A 22040-nucleotide genomic window follows, 5' to 3' on the forward strand; every position below is an offset into this window, starting at 1 on the left:
CTTCTGCTATTCTGTCACAAAACTTCGTAGCTAAAGACTCAACAAATGCAAATAAATTTAACCCTGGTGCTATTTAGTCCTAGGGAGATGCTGAAATCTGTGTGCTCATATATAGTCATATGCACTAACAAGCAACGAACTCATAAAAACTCATGGAGCAACTGGAACTCGACTCACCTGCAACCCAAATTGAGCAATGTGCTAATTAGGAGAGAAATTTCACTTCCAAAGATGCCAATTCTCTAACCATCAATATTTATTTCTGCACATCGGACACAGCCTCCCAGACATGCACTGATGCAAAACAAGGAAGAACTTTTTAAATTCAGAAGATACGGGGTATACTCCCACCACTGCTGCTAATTTCCTGAATGGCCTCATACAACTTCCTTCCCACCTCTGCATCTCCTTCTGCCATCTAAAGCAAAGGCAATTTTTCAGTTGTTTTTCTGAAGGCCTTTGCTTTCCTGTAGCACTTTCTCGTGAAGTTTTGAAAACATTAATATTGACCTCCTCACTCTCTGGTTTAATACCACATACCCAGCTGGATACCTGGAGAACGCAGCTGGCAAGTGGCATACCTTCTTTCCCAGCCAGGACAAAACATTTCCCAAGCCGGTTTTCTTCCTGTGAAGAATGCTGCTGTCAAATCTCAAAAATCCACGCTGCTAATACTAGCCTCAGTGCAAGGTCAGCCAAAGAGGACTTCCATCAGAGATGAGCTCTGCTAGAGAAGGCTCCCTGGAGGTTATAAGAATAGTACAGTCAAGCCCAGATGGCAACAACGTGCAGAGCACATTTCCAGCAAACACAGTGACTGGGCAGAGGACTATGCAAACTAAGTCCACCCTGATTTCTGCCATCTGCTCGCTAAACGCTGAAGTCCAGGCTGAGGCCTTTGGGAAAGGTCAGGATAGTCTTACAGGCTCTCAAGATACTGCTTTTGTTTTCACTATTTACTTCTCAATTCCTTTGTTAAAAAGATACTAATCTCTCTGTAAGGCAGTTATTTGGAGCCAAGGGCTTAGATATTATTGCAAAACATATGCTTAAAAGAGACTGGAAATGATGTTGGCAGTGTTACAGAGGGGAGCAAAGCGCAGCTTTGGGTCAAAAAAAAAAAAAATCTAAGCTAGTAAGCAATTCCCATGTGATAGTTTAGGAGAGCCAGCAAAAGCTTCTTCTAGAAAGAAAACAATACTGTGAGAACGAAGCTAACAAGAGCTGGCTCTTGGAAAAATAAAACGGCCAGTAATGAGCCAGAGTATTGCCAACAGCACATATCCAAGAGAATCTTTCTGGGAAACCGACCCAAGCCATTACGCTGGAAAGCCCTGAGGGACTAGGGACCTCGAGGCTAAAAGCTGGCAAATTGCTTCATCAGTTAAGGTTGGTCCCAATGTTTTCTACTGCGTAAGAATAATTTGTTTTAGCCTACAGGTCTCTACAGAGCAACGGGTAAATTCAGGCTGCTTCCTCTGGGAAGGGAAACGGAGTGCTCGGCAAAGCCCTGCCCAGCGGGACATTTTTAGGTTTCCCACCGTCGCTGACATCCCTTCGGCCCAACACCCAGCCCAGCGCACTCAGGCTGTCGGCTTTGCTTTCCTCCCTGCGCAGCCCTGGTGCTCCTCGGTGCTGCCGTGGCGCAGCAGGCACAGCGCACCGATTACCTGCTGGCAAAATCATCTGAGCTATGTCGGCCAGCACTCCACCAGCAAGTAGTTGCCACAAATATGTGATGACTGTGCCTCCACAAAAGCAACTTCTGGAGAGTCATTCACCCCAAACGGACACAGTTAGAGCACTTATTCCGATGTATCTTGTTTTCCAGAGGGATAAGGAGGAGACTTTGCTCTATCTCTCCATTTCAGAGAGATTAGTTAATACACCAGGAAACAGGTACAGGGATTCAGAGTGATAAAGGCAAGGCTTTTGTTTGCAGTCTTCTGTTTCCAGTCCAGCTACTCACAGTTACAGGAGTGTACAGAGAGCACAGAAGACAACAAATGTGATCCCTGACTGTGCTTCTGTGCTGGCAGAGAAAAATCTGCATTGGCAGGGGATGGCAAGGTGCCGTCTAATGACTTTCCTCCTCTTCCAACTCCTTTTCTGATTCATGTTGCCATCTTCCTTGCAATCGACATGTTCAGGCAGCACTGGAAGTATTTCCGCATCGTACTTCAATAGCAGCAAGATCTCCGCATCTGGAAAGGGTATTTCTCAGGAAAGTCACACCACAGGTGGCTCAGAGGCGTCTTTCCCGAGAAAGGAAGAGAAGCACTCTCTCTCCTCTCATTTCATCAGTAAGACTTCCTGGCTGCAGGAGAACAAAGATTGCCCAGGAGCAGAGAAAACATGTGCAACGTCTGTGCCCAGGCTCCAGCTAATGTGAACAATGTGGGCAGAGTATTCGGTTACCTCATTTCCAGGTGTGCTGTCAGCATGAGCCATGACTGGCTTGGGATGAAAGAGAAAAAACTGTTCAACTGTTCCTAGATCTGGACTTGTCTGCATTGTTTATGGTAATTATTGCCCAGCAGCCTTTAATCCTTTAATGCCATATCACACCCTCACCCTCAGTTTCTCTGTAACCTTTTGATCACCACTTGCCATTCCACTACAGAAGAGGCTGGAGGACAGAGTGCAAGACCGCCCTATCCCACCATAGCCAAAGGCATAGCATCCCGGGTGTCAGGAAGAGGAAAGCAAAGCAAGCCACCGCAGAGAAGGACTTTGGCGCATCAGTCATCCTCAGACACACAGTTACTACGTATGCTAGCAACATTCAAGCACTTAAAACAGTTGTATATCCAAACTATTATAGTACCTCTCCAGCTATTCACTTCAGCACCTTTTGTAACGTAACACGGTATTCAGCAGCGCTGCACCACAGGAATACAGGGACGGTCCAACCCCTATCACTCCACAGCGGCTTCACACACAGAAAGATTTTGGTCCTCTCCCAATCTGATTCTGTCCTTTACCATAAGTTTAGGCATTCCTGATAGCCACATAGATATCTCGCCTCCTTACAACCCCCCAGAGACTACTGATCTCAATGTTATCTTACAGCAACGGCCTTCACAGGCTGTGTACTGAGTAAATGAAAAAGTAAAAAGTCAATTGAAAATGCAGTTATTGCCAACAAGGAAACGGACAACGGGGAAATACAGGAAAGTATTCCGAAGCTGCGCAGACTGCCATGGCGCTTCCAGCTCTCAAGTGAGGAAGCGCTAGCCACTAGGAAGTTTGCGCACTATACCTTGCAAGGCAGGCGCTAGATCCTTAGCAGCCTAACAGATCCCTTTCTTATTCAAAGGATACACATACATTCCCCATCACAACAGAAAGGAAGTTATACGTCGTCCATACCACCTCTTTTTCAGGGAACTGAGCTTCAAAACTAAAGCAGAAAAGATGCAAGCAAAACTCACACATCTTTGTGCTACAGCACGCCTGTTTAGTCCACAACAGCTAGTCTGTATCTGTTATCTCTACATTTTTTATTAGCTTATGTTTACTTTGGCTGGACATCCAAGTAGTCATTTAAACAGGGTGAGAGAGGAAAATCTTGGACTCTCAACAATGGCCAAGCAGTTTAATCTGCCACTGGGGACAATGACTTGGCTCCTATTGGTGTGTAGTACTGGCAGGGTCAAGCGTAACATGTGCTGAAGGAAGCACTAGGGAAGCAGATCCACAGCCATTCCAACAACACTGAGCATTTCCTTGAGCTATTCAGAGGTCCCTTTCCCCCTCGTGTGAGGGGAAAACAGCTCCAGCTGTCCGGTCACCTGCACTGGCTTCTCCACTCACTGGATTTATGACATTGGAGGCCGCTAACAGCTCCAGGTTAGACACAGCACATTCCTCTGGCTTACAGCTCAGATGCTCAAAACTAAGTTAGGAAGCAGTTAAGATTATGTCCTTGGCATCAGCCACCAGCATGGTGCTGGAAGACAATTTATATTCCTGAACAGAACTGGCACTGGGCAGGTTGGGCATAAACATCGACAAACTTTTGTCCAGCAATGACACCAGTCAGAAGGGTCTAGAGTTAATATTTATCCACAGTGCTGATTTAAGAATTTATTATTTTTTTTTAATTTGAGACGTTCAAAATACATAAAAGAACTTCACAACTGGCAAGCCTAGGACAATCTACAGTAATATAATCAGAGGCAAATAAAATGTGATATGAGTTAATGTTAACAGTCAGATGACCACAGGCCAAATAAAGCCAAAGTGAGACTGCACAAAGAACAAGCACATAAATTTCAGGATTTTTATTCCATTGCTATTTGGATTCTGTGTTAACCCATTTCTGAATAACTCTCGATTAACTATTAACTTAGCCCTAATGCACATGTCTTTCTCATTCCTCCCAGAGTAACATTATCCTCTCAGTGGGCTCCTGTTGAGTAAGGGCAGAATCATTTGTTAAAACTGTTTCTCCATTTAGCAAATATCAACAGACACAAAGTGAGTCATTCAGCACAGGCAATTCTGCTAGGATGAAATACAGGAAGGTGGAAGCCATGTGGCATTCTTCAATTTCCCCTTTCCTTTCACAATCAGACCCTTGATATTTTCTTCAACAGGAAAACTGACACTCCCCCCTCCCCGTAAACTGCTGACAATTGTATTTTACACCTGGCAAAACCAGTGCAAAAAGGAAGGAAGAGAAGAAACAAAGACCAAGGACTTTCTCAGCAACTACATCTCGGCAGAACAGAGTATTTTTCTTTCCAACTGTAGCTAAAGACCCACCGCTTCCTAATGGCCAAAGTCTAGTAATTACGTATCACCCTTCATGGGAAATGCCGCTCCTCTGGGTTGAACGACTGCAGGATGGAGAACGTTGCAGCAGCTTCACAAAGAGCAGCCAGAGCTGTCAAGTCTGGTTGTGGGACCCACGTCTCACTGAAACCAACAAAGCACGTGCAGCTGAACCCCTTTGCTCCCAGACTCTCAGCTCTCATACTTGAATGTCCTAGCCTTTAAATGTCCTAGCCTTTAAAAGCCATCCTACACTCTTGGTAGTAATCTGAAGGCTAAATGATACTGGTAAAGTTTCTCTGCCCCCTAACAACTGGTCTTTTCCCTTTCCTAGATGCAGCTAGTATCTATTGTTATAGCTGTCCTTTTTGTTTTTAAAACAGAGTAAAAGATTTACATTTGTTTTCATGACATCACCAGGCAAAACATTGTCAAGTTCTCTCTGAATTTTTACCACTTTGGCCATCAAAATTGCCCCTATTTCAGCAGAAATAGTCAAAGTCCCCTAAGGAACGAGGTGTAGCAGCTTGCACTCTGGAGTCGGATGCTGAGCAAAACTGCGAATGTCTTTCACACCACCTTCTTGCCAGGCTGAGCTGGGTGCTCCACGGTGGGCACAGGCAATCCCAGAACAGCAGATGTCGACCAGGGATACTGAATGCCAGAGGAGAAATGGTTTCCTTACTTGAGCAATTACAAGAAATTATGAAGCTGTTTGTCAAGAAGTTTGGCTTTTATTCAGACCAGCCAGCCAACCAATCCCAAGTCTTCCATAAACGCCTTCTTTGCCTATGGAAACTTTTTCGCACGAAAGGTGAGGCAGAGGCAAAAAGGTTTACACTCACGTCTCTCTCCCAAGGCTACTGACGCAATTAGGGCTCTTCAAGCATGACCTCATGCAAGCTAAAGACAGCGAAAATCCCACAGACGTGAATGAGGACCCCAGCGGGCCACCATGAAAATCTTGTGTATCAATGCTGTGATTACTACAAAAGTCCTTTTCCAGGGAGAGGGGGTGGGAATCACTTGAGCGCTAAGAGTAATCAATTTATTCCATTTTCCTGCTGGCATTTCTAAAAACAGCAGGCCATGGAACAGCATCAGCTCAGCCACAATTAGGAACACAGTAGAAAGCATCTTACCTCATAGAGCAAGCAATAGAGCGAGCGAATCCTGGCTGTGAACAGAACCAAGTGCTTCCGAAGTTGGTGCACTGGGAATTTCAGTAACCTGCCCGCAGAGAAGTTTTTCCTGGCTCCATCAGTTAAGGTTCACCTCTGTCTTAAAGTTGCTAGGGCCAAAGCCCGAAAGAACATCACTGAGCTCATACCCCTCAGAAATGTATTGGCCAGCGAACACCGCCTGTAGCCACACAAGGCTGGTGCTCTACAGAAAAAAAAAGCATGTGTGATCAGGGCAACCGCAGTGACGTGGGCCAGAAGGGAGACTCCTGCCTTTCTTCCCCATGATGATCTGGGAGAGGTGAGCCACCCAGCTGTGTCCTCGGACAGCATGGCTATTTCAGAGTCAGCTCTAAAACAAACTGCAGTGTAAACAGGAAGCCGAGCTGACAGCAGACGTGCTGCAGATGGCTAAAAAGCCTGCAGAGGGAATGGCACTGACCTACTGTCCTCCCAAAGACAAGGAACCTGCCTGATCTTCAGCACACTAGTCACCGCTGAGCTCTTCGGACGCTATTCTGCAGGCAGGGGAGATGCACAGATTTCCCCCCAAGAGGCACCTCAGAAACATCCAACGTGGAGAGACAGTGGTGCTCTGGAAGCTGAGACCATGGAACTGTTCACAGGACTTCCTGCTAGGGAATTCTGGTTATTTCCAAACACCACCCTGCCTTTGGTGTGTGCTCACCACTCCCTGTGTACAGGTTTAAGGAGTTCTTATTCCAAAACATACTTTTCACTGTAGAGCATCCACTATAATTAGTGCCCACGACTAACTATATCGCCTGTATTTTTGTCTCCTGTGCTATGCCACCAGTTTTAAAAGTGTCCAAAATTACCGACCTAGCTAGGTAAGGATTAAACTAATGCTCACAACTCTGTGCCTCTAAGGAGCAGCCAGCAAGAGAACCATACTGTCTCCATCCTAGGAGAAGGAAAGAAAATGGCATAAAAATAAGACAGGAGAAGTGTCAGACTTCCTGCTGTCCTGCTGATGGCCTGCCTATCAGGAAGTTAAATCACATTTTGACAAATGTGGACAAAGCAAATTAGAGAAATGAGGCAGCTTCAACACTTTCGTGAACACCAGGAATATCTGGGCAAGATATCAAAGGCAGGTATTTAAATACGAGAGATTCCTAAGGAACTATCTAAGAAAACGCTTCTCAAAAGTTAATGGTAAAGGAATATTTGACAATCACACATTCATAGCAGCTAGAAGAGCTACATATTTCTAATGCTTGGTAGAGGAGTATAAAAGAAACCTCCCCGCGCTCTTCCCTAGCTGCTGCCACCAGGATACTGTGTCCATCACACCTTCGGCCTGGCCTAGGGCAGCCCTCCCTGTGCTCCCGTGATAGGTTTTCCACCTTGGAAAGTTTTCTTTATGATTTTCAAAACTGGGAAACAGTGAATGTATTAAATTCAAAGCTAAGTATAGAGGCCTCAGTATCAAAGCACGTGCTGTGAAGATAAGTAACCACCATCATATGCCATACATTTGAGCTTTGAGTCAGCGGAGAGTAATTCCTACTAACATGCTTCACCCAGGCTAACTATAAAGTATATCCAGCATTTCCGTGACAAAGTGATTAACGTAACCACAAGTACAAAATACTGACAAAACTGAAAACCAAAAAATAAAACATTACCTGTAAGAAAACATAACAATCTGAAACAAAACTGTGCTGAGTAAAAAAACATTTTGAAAAGATGCTGAGCTGAGATTCAAACTGTGACTTTTGAGTCTTTGTTTAACACACCACACACACACAAAAAAAAAAGCAAGGCTTTGAGTAGTCTTTCCCCATACCCACCCTGGGATTCTCTGGAAACATAGCAACCATTTAGGACGTGTTGAAAATTTCTCTATACTATGTTTGAGCATTTGGTTTAAGTTTACTTCCGAGTTTATTGGTTGGGTAAAGTTTCAGAGCTTTCTTAATAAAATACAGCTTAGGCACTGCAACTTTACGGTCTGGGAAAGACACACGGCTGAAAGACTTTTTTTTTTTTTTTCCCCTTTTAGAAAACGGTGCGAGCCTTGCTTCCTAGAACCAACCGAAGCGGAGCTCTCCGAGCGAGCTACATCCCGGGTAACGACAAAGTAAACCCAGCCGGGATCCCGCGGGGATGCCCCGTCCCCGGAGAGCGCCGGGAACACCCGCCGCGGAGGCACTTTCCCTTCCAGCCCCCCCGCTCCCCCGGCCCGCTGCGCCCCGGTGCAACCCCCGCCGCCACCGCCCCGACCCGCCCGGGGCTGCGGGGGCCAAAGCGGGCTGCAGAGGCGGCTCCCGCCGCCGGCCCGGGCTCCGGCCGCCGTCCGCAGCGCTCCCGCCCCGGCTCCCGCCGCCGCTGACCCACCTGGTCGGCGTCCCGGGGCCGCGCCCCCGCTCGCTGCTCGCCCCGGCGATGGGCAGGCTCGGCGCGGCTCGGCTCGGCACTGCTCCCTAGCCCCACAGCGCGGCGCGGAGCCCGGCCCCGCCCGGCCCGGGGCGGGGCGGAGGGGCGGCGGGCTCGGCCGGGGCTGGGCCGGGGGCGGCGGGCTCGCACAAGCACTCGCTCCGAGAGCCCAGAGGGGGTTACGTGCGCCCGGGCAGCGGGGCCGCCTGTCCCCGACCCCCGCGGGATGCTCCCCGTGTACCCCGTGAAGCAGCGAGGCGCGGCGGAACCGTTCCCCCTCTCACGGCAGCCGGCGCTAAGCCCTTCCCCTTCCCGTTCGGTTCCGAGCGCCCATCCCAGAGCCCGGCTGCCGCAGAGCTCGCCGTGGGCCGCGCTTCCCCGCTACTCAGCTCGGCGAGGCGCCGGGCCGTCCGTAGGACGGGGGGAGCGGCGGTGGCGGCTCCGGGGAGAGCCGGCGGGCTGCGGGCTCCGCTGTGTCTGAACGGGCAGTGGAGAAACACGCCGGCTCCGGCCCTAAAGCCCCAGTTTCGGCTCCTGGCGCTGGACACCAGGCAGCCCCGCGGAGCTGTCCCCGCCGCCGCCCCGGTGCCGGCCCGCCGCAGCCCGTCCCCTGCCCTGCGGCTCCCCCTCCTGGAAGCGCCGGGTCCCTCGCGGCGCTGCTCTTCCCCCACGCAGCCCTGGGGTCGCAACAAGCCCCACGGCTGGAACACGCGTGGAGCTCGGGGGGGGGGGGGGGGTCGCCTGGCCGCCGCCCCTCCGCACCGGTCACCGAGGCTGCGGTTCAGAGCCCGCCCTGCGCGCACCGGGAGGGCGCGGACAAGCCCCGCCCAGGGCGAGCGAGAGCCCACGAGTCCCCAGGGGTGGCGGGATCCTCTCCAGAATTCAAGCCGCCCGCAACCGCAGGCCTCTGCCCTCCAGCCGCCCCTCCTGCCTGGCCCGACGGCGGGGCCGGCTCTCCCGAGCTGGTTCGGCCGCCCGAACAGCAACAGCCCGCGCCTGGGGCACGGCCGAGAAGGGCCGCAGGGCCCCGCGCTCCGGCCGGACCCTCAGGACCGTGCATCGGCAGAGACACCCCAGCCCCGGGGGAGGTGGGGTCGGTCCAGCCTCCCACCGCCGCGGCTTAACGGGGCTGCGCTCGGCCTGGCCTCCCCTCCCCTCCCGCCGCGGCTTAACGGGGCTGCGGGGCTCAGCCGGGCAGGAGGAGCGGTCGGGTCCCGCCGTTACCATGGAGACGGCGCCACCGCCCGGCGAGCCTCGCGCACGACCTCTGGCCCCGAGGTCCCGCCCCTTCCGGCCCGTGCAGAGCGCACTGGCGTTTCACAGTGGGGCGAGCGGCCTGAGCCGGGCGAGCGGAGACCGCAGCTATGTCGGCCGCTTTCAGGAAAGCCGCCAAGTCGGGGCAGCGCCCGCACCGCGAGCGGGCACAGGTCAGTACGCTGGGCCGGGCCGTCGTCCGCCTCGGTCGGGCCTTTCTGGGCCGGGCCCCGCCGCAGGTCACCGATCGCGGCGGCCGCCCATGCCGTTCCCTGCCTTTCCTCCTAGCCCGCCGCCCGGAAGAAGCTGGGCTTGCTGGAGAAGAAGAAGGACTACAGGCTCCGCGCCGCGTGAGTCCGCGCCCGCGGTGGGGGGGCGGCGGCCGGGGGGGGGTGGCGGCGGCTCCGGGCTGGACGCGAGGGGCGGCCCCGGCCCCGGGTTTCACGGGGCTCTAGAGCGTTACCCTCCGGCCCGAGTGGCTTCTGCACCGCAGTGTCACGGCCTGCAGAGGCGGTGTGAAGAGGCAGCGTTCTGGGTTGCACAAAAAGGGGCATCCGGATGATCCCATCTAGCAGAAACAAGTGCGAGGTGCAGACAGCTAAACACCCCTGTGGGTGAGCCAGAGGGAAGGGGAACGCGGAGGGCGGAGGCCTCACAAAGTCGTTATTATTGTGATTACTACAAAACCTATAAGCATTGTTTTCCATTTGTAATGGCTGATCCTGTAAAGATCTAGGAGTCCTCAGCAGCTCAGTAAGCTTTGCAGAATGGATGAACGTGTTTCCATTGCTCCTCTAACGCTTTCTGTTGGATGCTATTCGTTTCCAGCTGTGTTAAAGATTGAACTGTAAAGCTGAAGTTTGTTGGTGCCTGGCTCAGTATGTGGAGCCTTGGCTGCTGCTCAGAGTTCTGAGCATCGCTTTGAAGGACTCCGCATCTCATCAGGGAGCGTGAATGTGGAGAAACTGCTGAACATCTTCTGTTTGGTTTTTATTTTGTTGGGTTTTTTTTTTCCCCTAGTGACTATCACAAGAAACAAAATGCCCTCAGAGCGCTTCAAAAGAAAGCTCTGGACAAGAATCCCGATGAGTTCTACTTTAAAATGATACGTGCAGAGCTCCAGGTAAGAATCTAGATTCTCTTCAAGCAGGGTTACACTCTCTTGTTCTGGGGAACATAATTTTTTTCCTACCTTTTTTTTAATTTATTTATGAATTAGTAAATAAATTAGCACACTTTGGTGCCTGTGGAAGGCTTTGAAGAAAATGAGGGGCAGAGCATAAAAAGGTTCTTTTGCTTTTATTATTAGGATCCGTAGTACATTATAACTGAAATGATGTCTGTAAGTGCCATGTTCCATCTGGTTTTAGGATGGAGTTCATATAATAAAGCAGCCAAAGGATGAAGTGACCCCCGAGCAGGTGAAATTGATGAGGACACAGGATATTAAATATGTGGAAATGAAGAGAGTGGCAGAAGCCAAGGTAATACTTCACTTCTTTAGCGTTTTCCTGTTTGCTCAGAATTGTTCTTTTTATTGTATTTTTTTTGTTGTTCGTGGCTATGGTGTTTACTGAAATCTGATTTGCGCAATACTGGAAATGATAAATGGAAATGTCAATGGAGCTCTGTATATAAAACCTAAAGGCATACTGAAAAATAAAAACTATACTATGTATTATTATAAAACATGGCAATTTCTTATGTAAATTTCAGACATTAAATGCGTACTCTTGCTTCTCGTATTTATAAAGAATTGGGGAATATTGTTACTGAAGTGGGTTGTTTGAATATGGTAGGCAGGCAATCAACAGAAATATGATCCACTTCTGAAAATGACATAAACATAGACTAGGTATATTTTCAAAGATTAAGAAGTGAGAGTTCAGATGCTTGAGAAACAAACAGGAAATACTTCAGGGCGACTGTATTTACCTTGTTACGTATGTTTGGCAAAACAGATTAACTTTTCTTGCCCGCAGAAAATCGAGAGGCTGAAGTCTGAGCTCCATCTGCTGGATGCGGAGGGGAAGAATCCCAACAAGCACATGTTCTTTTTTGATACCAAAAAAGAAGGTAAGATTTAAATAGGCTTTTTCAGAAAACTTGTTCTGTGATGTTTTATTGTAGGCTCTTTAAAATAGTATGGTGTTTTCATGATGCTGTTATCATAAAAAAGGATAATTTTTTTTCAGGAATAATAATTCAGGTGCTCTAGAAATCTCTCTTGATTGCTAGATAAGACCACAGTTCTGCAGGAGCTTGTTGCTGGGGCTTCCATCGATGACTGTACTTAAGCCACATGTTTGGAAGGTTTGCTGAGCATTAGTCCAAGTCTGGCCATGTGAGTTTATTGCTAAATTTCTTTCTATTTATAGTTCAGGAGTTTGATATTGCAACTCATCTGGACACTGTTCCAGAGCTCGTAGATAGAGTGTACAACCGACCAACCGTTGCAACGCTGCAGAAAGAGACACTGAAAGGAGCTACTGATCCTGCCCACTTAAAGGTACCGCCACTGTTCGTATTATAGTTTTCTTAATGCTTTATGTCTTTTATATAATAAACGCTTAAAGAGGAGTCGTTGGACCGTTGTGGAGGAGAACAAAATTGTTCTGCTGTCTTAGAATTTTTATCGGTGACACAAGGCTGTAGTGGACGTCACTTAATTGTCAAGTGCCTGGAGCCTACAGTCAAATCTCTTCCTGGACCGACATGGAGAACTTGTTGAGTTGTATCCCAGTCCAATGTGGACTATAAATCAAGAGTTATGACGTATAGGTCAGAAAGGAATGGTATAGATCTAATTAGGCAGTTTCCTTGGCAAAATTGATATATGTCTTCTCCGTTACACGGCATGCACCTATAGGACTATGTTTTCATTAGATTGCTGCAGTTCTAAGTGTGATTTTTGTAGCATACAATGTTAAGTCTCCCCTCACACCTCCCCAAAAACTCTTGCACCCCTGAATAGGCACGTGAAGAAGCTTATTCCAACATAGATGTATCTGGTTTTGGGTTTCTGATCTCATATTTCAGTTAGGCTCTGAACCTGAAGTAGCTTGAGATTCAGAGTTTGTCTCCCGCCTTGTTCTTCTTAAAGACATGTAAGCTATAGTCTCACTTCCTGGCTTTCCTTATTTAAAGCGTTTCATGATCCTTCAGGATTAATTGCTTATGCAATCAGCTTTGATTCTGATGTTTTAATATCACAGCACTTCTATCCTGGAAGTAGCTACGCTCGGCTTTAACACTGTAAATACCGCTTAATTGGTTTAGATATATTGAGCAGTCCTATAAGCTTGAGTTGGTATGTGTAAGGTAAAATAAAGCTGTCTAAAATTGCCGATTGGTAAATTTGTAACCTGTTGTTTTCTGAATCAGATGTCAGATAACAAACAGCCTGTGGTCCCTTTCTTCTTGCCAGCTCTCAGTTTCACTTGTCAGTAAAGCAGTTGGACAAGTTGTAGACTGACAAGTTTTCTCATCTGAATGTCTGAGTCATAATTTAAGCATGTCAGGATCTGTTCTTCTTAATTTAATTACTTAAATCACACCTGGAGTAATACCATTTTTGTTCTGGGAAAGCCATCCACTCTTGGTACGTAAACGTGACCAAACAAGTTGCATTTTGGGAGGCCTCTGCAATTTCTAAGCACTTCAGGAATTGGTCTCTGGTCCTTTTTCTTCCTTGTTTTTTTCTTTCCCTCTGGATAAACTGGGTTTTTATTAGGGAGCGAAATGTTATCTTGCGCTCAACATTGAAATTCGGAGGATTTAGAAAAATGAAATTCCTGCCACTTACTGAACAAGGTTACACAACATCTAAACTAGGTTAGAAAAGGTTTGGGGTTTTTATGTTTGGATTCAGGAGATTAAAAAAAGCACAAATAATTAAGTCCTAACTAGAAAACCTCTAGTATGAGAATCAAGATGTTAAAACGGTTCTCTGGAATCTAGCCACAGAATTGAAGCAGCATTCTTTAATGGGATTATGATTGAAAAAATGTAAAGACGCTTGTGAGGTCCAAGTGCCTCAGAATAGGTCAGTTATAGACCACAGCATCATCTTCCCCCCACCCTCTCTCTCAAAAATGCTCCTTTTTTTTTTTTCCTCCAGAAATTAGCTCAGCAAAGGAAGAATCAATATGACCTCCTGAAGCAGCGCATTGAAAGAGAAAAGGCCATGTTTGTTATTGCACAGAAAATCCAGACACGTAAAGATCTTTTGGTGAGGGATTTAGTTCTGGTTCTTTGAATCTGTTTTGTTAAGGTCATTAGGTCTAGTTTTGTATGTATGCATTTCTTCACTCTGATTTTGTATTGACACTTCCAGATAACTCCTAAAAATAAGTAATACACCTGTAGCGTGGAAAAAGCAAGGAGATGAAGAATTCCAGTTATGCCATGGCTAGTAAATGATATCTGCTAGTCCCACTCTTACTGTGTGGGCAAGGACAAAGGCTCAACATTGAAATGGTGCTCTCAAGTCTTTTCTAAAACACTGTTGCCACCTCTCAAGTACTAAATTAATAATTTCAAGTAGCAGAGGTGAGGAACCATTTCTGTAGGTTACAAGAAGATCTTAAGAATCCCAATGACAAAAAAATTGTCTCAATGAGACTCGCCATTCACTGGTGCTTGTGAACAAAATAGATTGTGCCTGACAACATAAAGGCAGAAAGAGCAGACAGAAATATAATTCCCACCTAAACAGGGGAAAGTGACCATTTTTCACTAATGCCTTGTCAGTCCCAGACAGGGACTTTCTTATTTATATGAGGGTGGGGTTGTTTTTTTTCTTCTTACATGCTAGCAAACTTTTTTTCTTGTTTTTCCAGGACAAAGCTCATAAAGTAAAGGTGAAGAAAGAGACAACAAATGGTCCAGCAATTTACAAATTCAAATTTCAGCGGAAACGTTAGCCATTCCATTAAGTAATTGTTACCTTACGGGTTCTCCTTATGAAGGAGGACTGATACGCCATAGCAGGTTGTTTTTCACTGCGGCCTAGCACTTTGTTAAAACAAATTACTGTGGGCCTGTGGTAGCCATAAATATATTGTATCTAATTAATTGATTAATAAATCGGAGAGTTTGTTCTCTTGGTATTTACAGTGGGAAGCCACAAGAGGTGCCTGAACATCCCAGGAATATGCACTATAAACAATCCTTGAAAGGGTCAAAATTAAGAGACTGGGAGATGGGTTGCACACAGCGCGTGGACAAAAGGCACTCCGGGATCGTTACGTTCAACTTTAAAACGTAAGAGTTGAAAGGCATTGCTAAGGGCGCATTGCTAAACTCGGGTGCCGTCTTAGCCAGACTATTCTAGAATGGTGCTAGCAGCGGGGAATTGTTTCTTCCACTGTACAGCAAGGAAGAAAAACTCAACCTTTATGAATAGTTCCCATAGCTGTTTGTGCTTACTCAGTCTTCTCCTGGATAACGGGGTAGTGCCCCTGCCACGCTGAATTTCCAGTGTTGTCTCCCAGGTTTGAACAGAGGCGATACTGAAATTCATGTTGTATACGGAGAGAGAATGCCAGAGCCACCTGTGGGACAGAAGTTTGTCCTCTTTGTTTATATTATGCTTGTTGCAACGCTGGTAGTTGGAAGGGGTTTCAAGCGAGAGCAGTGAACACACATCCTTGGGTGTCCTGGAGCAGTTCGGGCAAGTTGCGAGGGCCGGGGTGTAAACATTCCTTTTCTTATCTCTCTCACTTGTACTACGTCTGCCAATAATAAGCACATGCCCATGCACGATGGTGAAAAAAAGAAGATGCTCTTCTCAAGCTCTCCCCACTTCAGGAGTTTTCCTAGCTTCTCTTAGATGAAGCGTGACTTTGCGTGCTAAAATGGAGCTTCCGACATTGCTTCGCCATTGCAAAATTCCCAAGTTAGCAACAACTGCAGGGTGAATTTTTTGTCTGGGAAGGATGAAGGGAGGCACTTTGCTTTGCTCTTAAAAAGCAGTTAAGATCCTCTCGTGTGGAATGTGAGTTTTTGCGATTTCACCGTTAACGGCACGATAGAAACCATCTAGCGCCCGACGGCCAGGAGGGAAAAAGGAAACACGCCGCGTGGGAGACACTTCCTCCCTTTCCTACCTCACGGGAAACACTCGCACGGCTGACGGTTGCAACGCCTTTTCCTGCCACGGTTACTTCCCCGCCGCTGGCAGAAGCGGCAAGAAGCGGAGGGGGAGACCCCCGGTCCTCCGGGAGGCGCCGGGCCGGGCCGGCAGGGGGCAGCAGCGCCGCGCGGCGGGACCGGGACCGGGAGGGGGGGGAAGCGGGGGGAGGCTGCTGCGGGAGCCGGTACCCCCCAGCCCGGCCCCCGGTTCCCCCCCCCCAGCCCAGCCCAGCCCCCGGTTCCCCCCCCCCCCCCCCCTAGCCCGGCCCCCTTGTGCGTCCTGGTTTCCCGGGAAAAGCGTTTCGACCGCCGCGGCAGGCGCGTTCGTGGGAGCCAGCTCCGCTCTCCGCTGCTGCCGACTCGAAACTTGACTGCAAGTCCTAGGGTGCTCCGCCGAGGTCTCAGACTCCGCGTTCCTGCAGCTAAGGGATAACGAAAGAGCATCCAGTTCTCGGTATTTTACGGTCTCTGGTCTTGGAGACTACAGAGCCATTTCCAGGAGAGCAGGCTTCGCTTCTTTCATGATTGTTTTGACTAGAATCTAAAGATTTTATAAGCATAATTCAATGCTTTTGAAAGCTTAAGTTGGCAATATTTAGAGAAATACAAAAAGCAAGAGGAATGAAAAGCAAGATAGACAAAACTGTCGAGTTCACCTATGTTTTTGGGGACCTTTTAGTTGTTTTTAAAACATATGTCACAGTCCCCACTACACTGCCTGGGTGTCTTTGAAGTGAAATCTCTTTTAGATTGAGATTTAAATGGGTAAATATTTTATCCTTATCCCTGATTAATTTTACCTGCATCGAGAGAGTTACTGAAAAGGATGGGAAAGAAAAACAGCATTTCCACTGGAAGACACTAAAGGAATTACTGTCTGGCAGGAGCTGAAAAGTAACAACCTGAACAAGAACAGCTAATTAGCCTGATGCTTGAAATGCCTGGTGTGCCTCCGACCCCATTGGCAGATCGAGTGTTGCAATGGGCACAAATGACCTAATCCCTGGAAGAGAGCCATCCCTTCCCAGTAAAGGAGCGAGATATTATGGGATGCAGTAGGTAGCTGCGAGGCTTTGAGCGGTCAGTGCTCTCACCATGGAAAATTATAGGTTGAGTGCCGTACCGCTTATTCTCCTGATGGTAGTTCTCATCCGTCCACTGGCATGAGGGAGCTGCAAGCTCCCAGCGAAGACACGAGCTTCGTGTTCGCTGTACAAGGTATGAGGAGCAAAAGTGGTGCCTGTTCCGAGTTACTTTTCCCTGGGAAACCATGAAGGTCTTAACAAAGGAAAACCGGAGCGCTGTTACGTCTGTGGTGTTGCATCGAGCAGACTTCTTGCTGGACCCTGACCACAGAAGCCTCAGTACAAATCCAGTCAGCTGTGGACTGCTTTATCATTCTGTGGCCACAAGAGACTGAAAGGAGGTGCCAGCTCCTGTGCATAAGCACATTTCGCTTACTCCTGCCTGCAACGTTCAAGAATTTGGTGGGTGCTGATCATTGAACTTCCACCTTAGCAGACAGGGCTGACCCACACCTACTGCCCTGCAGAGATCCCAATGGCTACCAGAAAAAAAATTGCACCATCTCAAAAGAGCAAAACCAAACAAAGGTCTTTTATCTGACCAACATCCACTGTTGCGTTCCACAGTATTCCTGTGGCTCAGTGTCCGGAGAAACATTCAGGCAGTTAATACCGAAAATGCCATCATAGGTTAAACACTATCTTTTGGTGCCAAGATCCGGCTCCCCGCAGCACAGATGAATGGGAAACGGGCTGCCTGCTGGAAGAGAGAATCCGTTTTGATTTTCCTTGGCAGACAAGCCTATGCATTTTTGAAAGCATGGGGAGCAAAAATGGTGCCCAGGTTCTGTTTTTGCCCGTTTCTCAGAAAGATCCCCAGTCCTATTTCACATCTTGAAAGAAACTGGACAGGAGCTACCTGAAAACAGCTTCCCACATCCAACATCATACTCCAAAACAATTAAAGATTTGAGGCAATAAACAAGGACAAGGAGGGTTTTATGGAGAGCATTGGACTCCCCCCCTCAGATTCACAATTAACCCTTAATAGGGAAGTTAGCTGCTATATGAATAAGCACCCATCTGTGTGCACTTGCAGAAATCCTTGTTAATGCTAACTCCACATTTAACACACACCAAAAAAAAAAAAAAAAAGGCAAAACTTGTGGGTGCAATCACAGAACGACTTCAGGCTGCCACAGGCAAAAAGCCAATGTAGCAGGGAGGCAATACTGGAAGTATCTTACAGGACTGTCATGAGACTTCATGTGGAACACCATATGCAGGTCACCAAGATTCAAGAAAGATTAGTTCACAATGGGACGGCTGAAAGAGCCTCTAAGATGCAGAAGGGAATTGAGAGTGTCTTACAAACAGGACTAGCTCTTGGCTCCTTCGGCCTAGCAAGATAAAGGCTGTACCGGTGCCCTAAAAAGCTTACAGAGAGCAAACAGCATGAAAATACTTCTGGGAGAGAACAGTGCTGGCACAGATACAACTGTGTATAAACTGCCCAGGAAAAAAATTTGGGCTGGAAATCGTGTTTTCCAGGATGTGCTGGAAAAGCCTCTCTCTAAGAGATACTTGGGAACGAACATCGTTTGTGACTAGGGTGATAGGACATGGATGCCACTGTGCAGCAGCGGATGGAACCCTTCGGTTTGTCTGTCAGCCCTTGCTCTTGGTTTGACTCCCAGGACTCTTACCTTAGTTTCCTCATCCCAAAGCACTGAAATGTTTCTGCAAGGGTCTGGGAAGAGTCAATACCCGATAACTGAACAAAACACCCAGCCCGCTCAACCGCAGTGCAAGATTTGAAGCGAGACATTGGTGGGATCTGCCATCCTCTAGCTGGGCCCTCATGGGGAGGGACGGAGAGAAACAGCCCACAGCTATTTTCTGCTTGTGATAATTATAGTATCAAAGGCTGAACCAACAGGTTCTTTAGCAAGGAGATTCCCTGCAGCTTGCAAGATACACATATCAAAATACCCCACGGATTCACAGCTCAGGTTTCAGGTGACTCAGAATAATATCGTGCCATATAACAATTTCATGTAATTCCTTGTTCAAGCTGAAGAACTCAATTGATAACGACTGTCTATAAAAGTTAATAGCAGGCTACATTAAAACACTTGCAGGATTATCTCTAGGCAACCGCAACAATATATTACTAGCAGGAGAACCATCACCAGCCCTTAGGCTTCATGGGTGGTTTCCTGTAGGCCCCATTTTCTGAGCCCGAACCAGACTGGAGGCCAGCGCAGTGGGATCTCTCGCCCCGTCCCTGGGGCACGGTGACAAAGCCAGCAGCCTACATGCCGGGGGAGGCTCCAGACCCCCCCATGGGCAGCCACTGCCGGGTCTGCAGCAGCCGAAGGGACACTCGGAAACCCCAAAGCCGTCCTCACTGTTTTCTTGCAGCAGAGGGGAGCAGGGAGGGTTTGATCCCAGCCATCCCGTAAGTGCTGTGCCACACGTTATGCACCCGCTCATCGTGAGCCCGGCAGTCGGGACAGCCCGGAGTCCCAGCAGCTCTTGCCCACCATCTGGGTGCTGCCGTCCCGGGGTCGTCAGCAGGACGGTGGTCCAGGCGTGGGATCGCAGGCGTCTCCAGCCAGCAGGACTGGCTGCCCTGGCTCTGACTGTCACTAAGACCTGCTGTCCTTACAGCGAGGTTCAGCTGAGGTGATTTGCCCAAGGGCACCAAGGAGAAAAGGGTGGTGGAGTTCCCCCACTCAAGCCCAAGCAGCTTCAGAGCAGGGAGTTGAAAGAGCAGGATGTAAATCAGGAATGACTAATTGCTGTTCAACATGGCTGCCCTAAACCTCTCTTTTCTATGGGCTCCTTGGCCACCCAGACCTTTCCCCACCTGGCACGGGGGCTGCTAACAGCCAGGTACAGCCTGGGCACAGGGGATCATCCCCACTCCTGCTGCCACACACTTGCACACAGCCTCCCATTTCCCTCCAAACAGGATGTTCCTGCCCAAATTCAATTACAGAGGGTTTCAAATAAATAAATACCTGCTGCTGCCTCTGCTGGGAAGAGCCAGGCACCAGAGCAGACCAAGTGCTGTGCAAGGTGAAAGCAGCAAATATTTGCTTTGCCATCTCTACAGTTATATACCCAAAGCTTTTAGTGCCTTGAGAGAACCAAGGTGAGCAACATTGCTTTGAGCAGGTAGAAGCCCATTATTTAGTGAGAACATATTCCCAGGATGTCCCTGGCTTGGCAGACCTAAAGACTGAAATAGTAAGTTAGTGCATATCATCATTTACTGAAGCACAAGCCCTGATGCACCTTTCTAGGGAAGCTCTAATTTATTATGCATTGTCATTAGCTGCAGCAGGCAGCAGGGCCTTCATTAGAGCTAGAGTTAAGGTCTGTTTTGGCTGCCTCATCAGCATCAGTGAACTGCGTCCCTGCGAGGTTTGATACAATTTAATTAACCTAATTAAAAGCTCTGATTGCAGAGATGATTGGGGTAGAGCCAGCAGCAACTGCATATTTATAATGAGCTGGAAGGTGTGGGACTGGAGCCAAATGATATGCATCTCTAATGAGCTGGTGCTATTGAAGTGTGGATTTGGAACACTAACATTTATTTTTGGCAACAATGGCCAGTTTATCTTCATGATAGAAACGATCACAGCTTGATTGTACATAGCAGGGAGCTCAGCACTGTGCTCCCTGGGCTTCTCCAGCCCAGTGGCAGCCCCACACAAGCACCCCACAGCCTGGCTGCTCCCCACTGACCCCCCCCCCCCCACCTCCACACGCAGGCAGGCAGAGCACACACCAACACCCACACCCCTGCATCTCTCACACACGTACCTGCAAGACACAGCACACACAGCGTGCAAACCCTAACCACGTGCTGGTAGTCCCAGATTAGCCTGGTGGAAGATGCCAGCAGGTTTCTCTTCCCTGGCCACCTCCTCCTCCAGCCCTCCCACACCACCTCTGCCCTCTCCCGACCCTCCTGCCCCACAGCCAGGCCGGGCTCCCAGGACAAGGAACTCACCTCTGTTAACTCCTCCAGGCATCAAATACCCGACACTCTAATCCTCTGTTGAACACAGTGCAGCAGCAGCCAGGTAACAAAAAACAGCCTGGAGAACCATCTGCCTGCACCCCAGGAGGGGCTTTAAGGCTTCTGCTGCCTTGGCTGATTGGGCTGGCCAGAGGCTGGGTCAGCACCTGCCCCTGGTCCACCCACCACAGCGAGAACCTGTTCTCCTCCTGTTTAAAGACAGAGAGGCCGTCAGCGCCTTGCAGCTCTGTGCTCTGCAGGGGTGCTGTGTCAGAACATGGGGGCTCCTGGCAGCCCAGCTCAGGAAACCCTTGTTTCTGGGCTGCTGCAGCTCTGCTTGACAGAGGAGATGGCAGTGACCTTCCTCTCTCTGTGTTTAAAGGCTACAAACTCTGCTCAGACCCAAGGCAAGATGTGCCACCAGCTCTCACCCCCACAGGACCCACAGGGATGTCCTGGCACAGGGCCCAGAGCCGTGCCCATGCCAGCTCTGCTGTGGCTGGCAACCGCAGCTCTGCTGCTGGGGGGGCTGCGGACAGGCAGCCAGGCGGGCAGGGTACAGCCCTCTGTGTGCCCACCGCAGCTGCCTGGCTTTGGGACGGTGGGTGCAGGGTGCGGGCAGCACTGGCGGGGCTGCTGCATCCTTCCCTGGGAGCCGTCGCTGCCAGGCTGCTTGTCTTCGCTGCGCAGGGCAGAGGGGACTGCTCGCTGTTAACCGCCCTGACCTGACTTGGTGCCCCTGCGATGAGGATGCGTGTCCTGGAGCACTGAGTGAGGCAGCAGCAGGGGTTGGGGGGGGGGGGCTGCTCCCCCCCCCGGTTGGGTGCCCCCAGCCTTTTCTCTCGGTGCAGGGTCAGGGTGCTGTGGGGAGTCGGGGTCCGGCGTGCCCAGCGGCAGCAGCGGGATGTCCCAGGGGCCCCGGGTAGCCAAGGTACAGCAGCAAGTCTGCCGAGCCACTTGGAAAATTTGATCCATGCTAATTATGCTGAAAAAAGCCCTTCTGATAACGAGTATGAAATGGAAGCGTAGATAATACTCATCTCTGAGTGCCATTAATCTTTAAAACTGGAACAATAAGTGAAAACACTGCAGGGCATATGAAGCAAGGTGTGATTCACATCTGCTCCTCTGTGGCCGCCGCCTGATTTATTGGCACAAGGCAACTTTCCTGCACTGTTTCAACAGAGCTGAATTACATAACACCACGGACTGTTTTGCTTGCCTTTA

The 22040-nt window shown here is 49.0% G+C and overlaps 2 protein-coding genes across 8 annotated transcripts in view; one reads left to right on the top strand and one right to left on the bottom strand.

Annotated features, from left to right (window-relative positions):
* The window catches only part of FHL3 (four and a half LIM domains 3), a 30037-nt gene extending 21264 nt beyond the window's left edge, over positions 1-8773 (bottom strand). Inside the window, exon 1 of one of the 6 annotated variants that reach the window (XM_054802154.1) lies at positions 8754-8773. The gene's annotated coding sequence lies outside the window, so the exon portion shown is untranslated. Of the gene's footprint in view, positions 1-5921; positions 6077-8324; positions 8597-8753 lie in introns of those variants that run through there. The other 5 variants (XM_054802156.1, XM_054802149.1, XM_054802152.1 and 2 more) reach the window with 5 other exon arrangements.
* The window catches only part of UTP11 (UTP11 small subunit processome component), a 261807-nt gene extending 247070 nt beyond the window's left edge, over positions 1-14737 (top strand). For both annotated transcript variants that reach the window (XM_054802160.1, XM_054802159.1), the window contains exons 2-9: positions 9686-9790; positions 9906-9967; positions 10638-10740; positions 10988-11101; positions 11600-11693; positions 11996-12126; positions 13738-13848; positions 14459-14737. In XM_054802160.1, coding sequence (XP_054658135.1) covers positions 9728-9790; positions 9906-9967; positions 10638-10740; positions 10988-11101; positions 11600-11693; positions 11996-12126; positions 13738-13848; positions 14459-14542 — 762 coding nt within the window. In that variant the 5' untranslated portion in view covers positions 9686-9727 and the 3' untranslated portion in view covers positions 14543-14737. The remainder of the gene's footprint in view (positions 1-9685; positions 9791-9905; positions 9968-10637; positions 10741-10987; positions 11102-11599; positions 11694-11995; positions 12127-13737; positions 13849-14458) is intronic.
* Positions 14738-22040: the final 7303 nt, after the last annotated feature.

Source organism: Grus americana, chromosome 23 (assembly GCF_028858705.1).
Source record: "Grus americana isolate bGruAme1 chromosome 23, bGruAme1.mat, whole genome shotgun sequence".
NCBI classification, from domain to species: Eukaryota; Metazoa; Chordata; class Aves; order Gruiformes; family Gruidae; genus Grus; species Grus americana.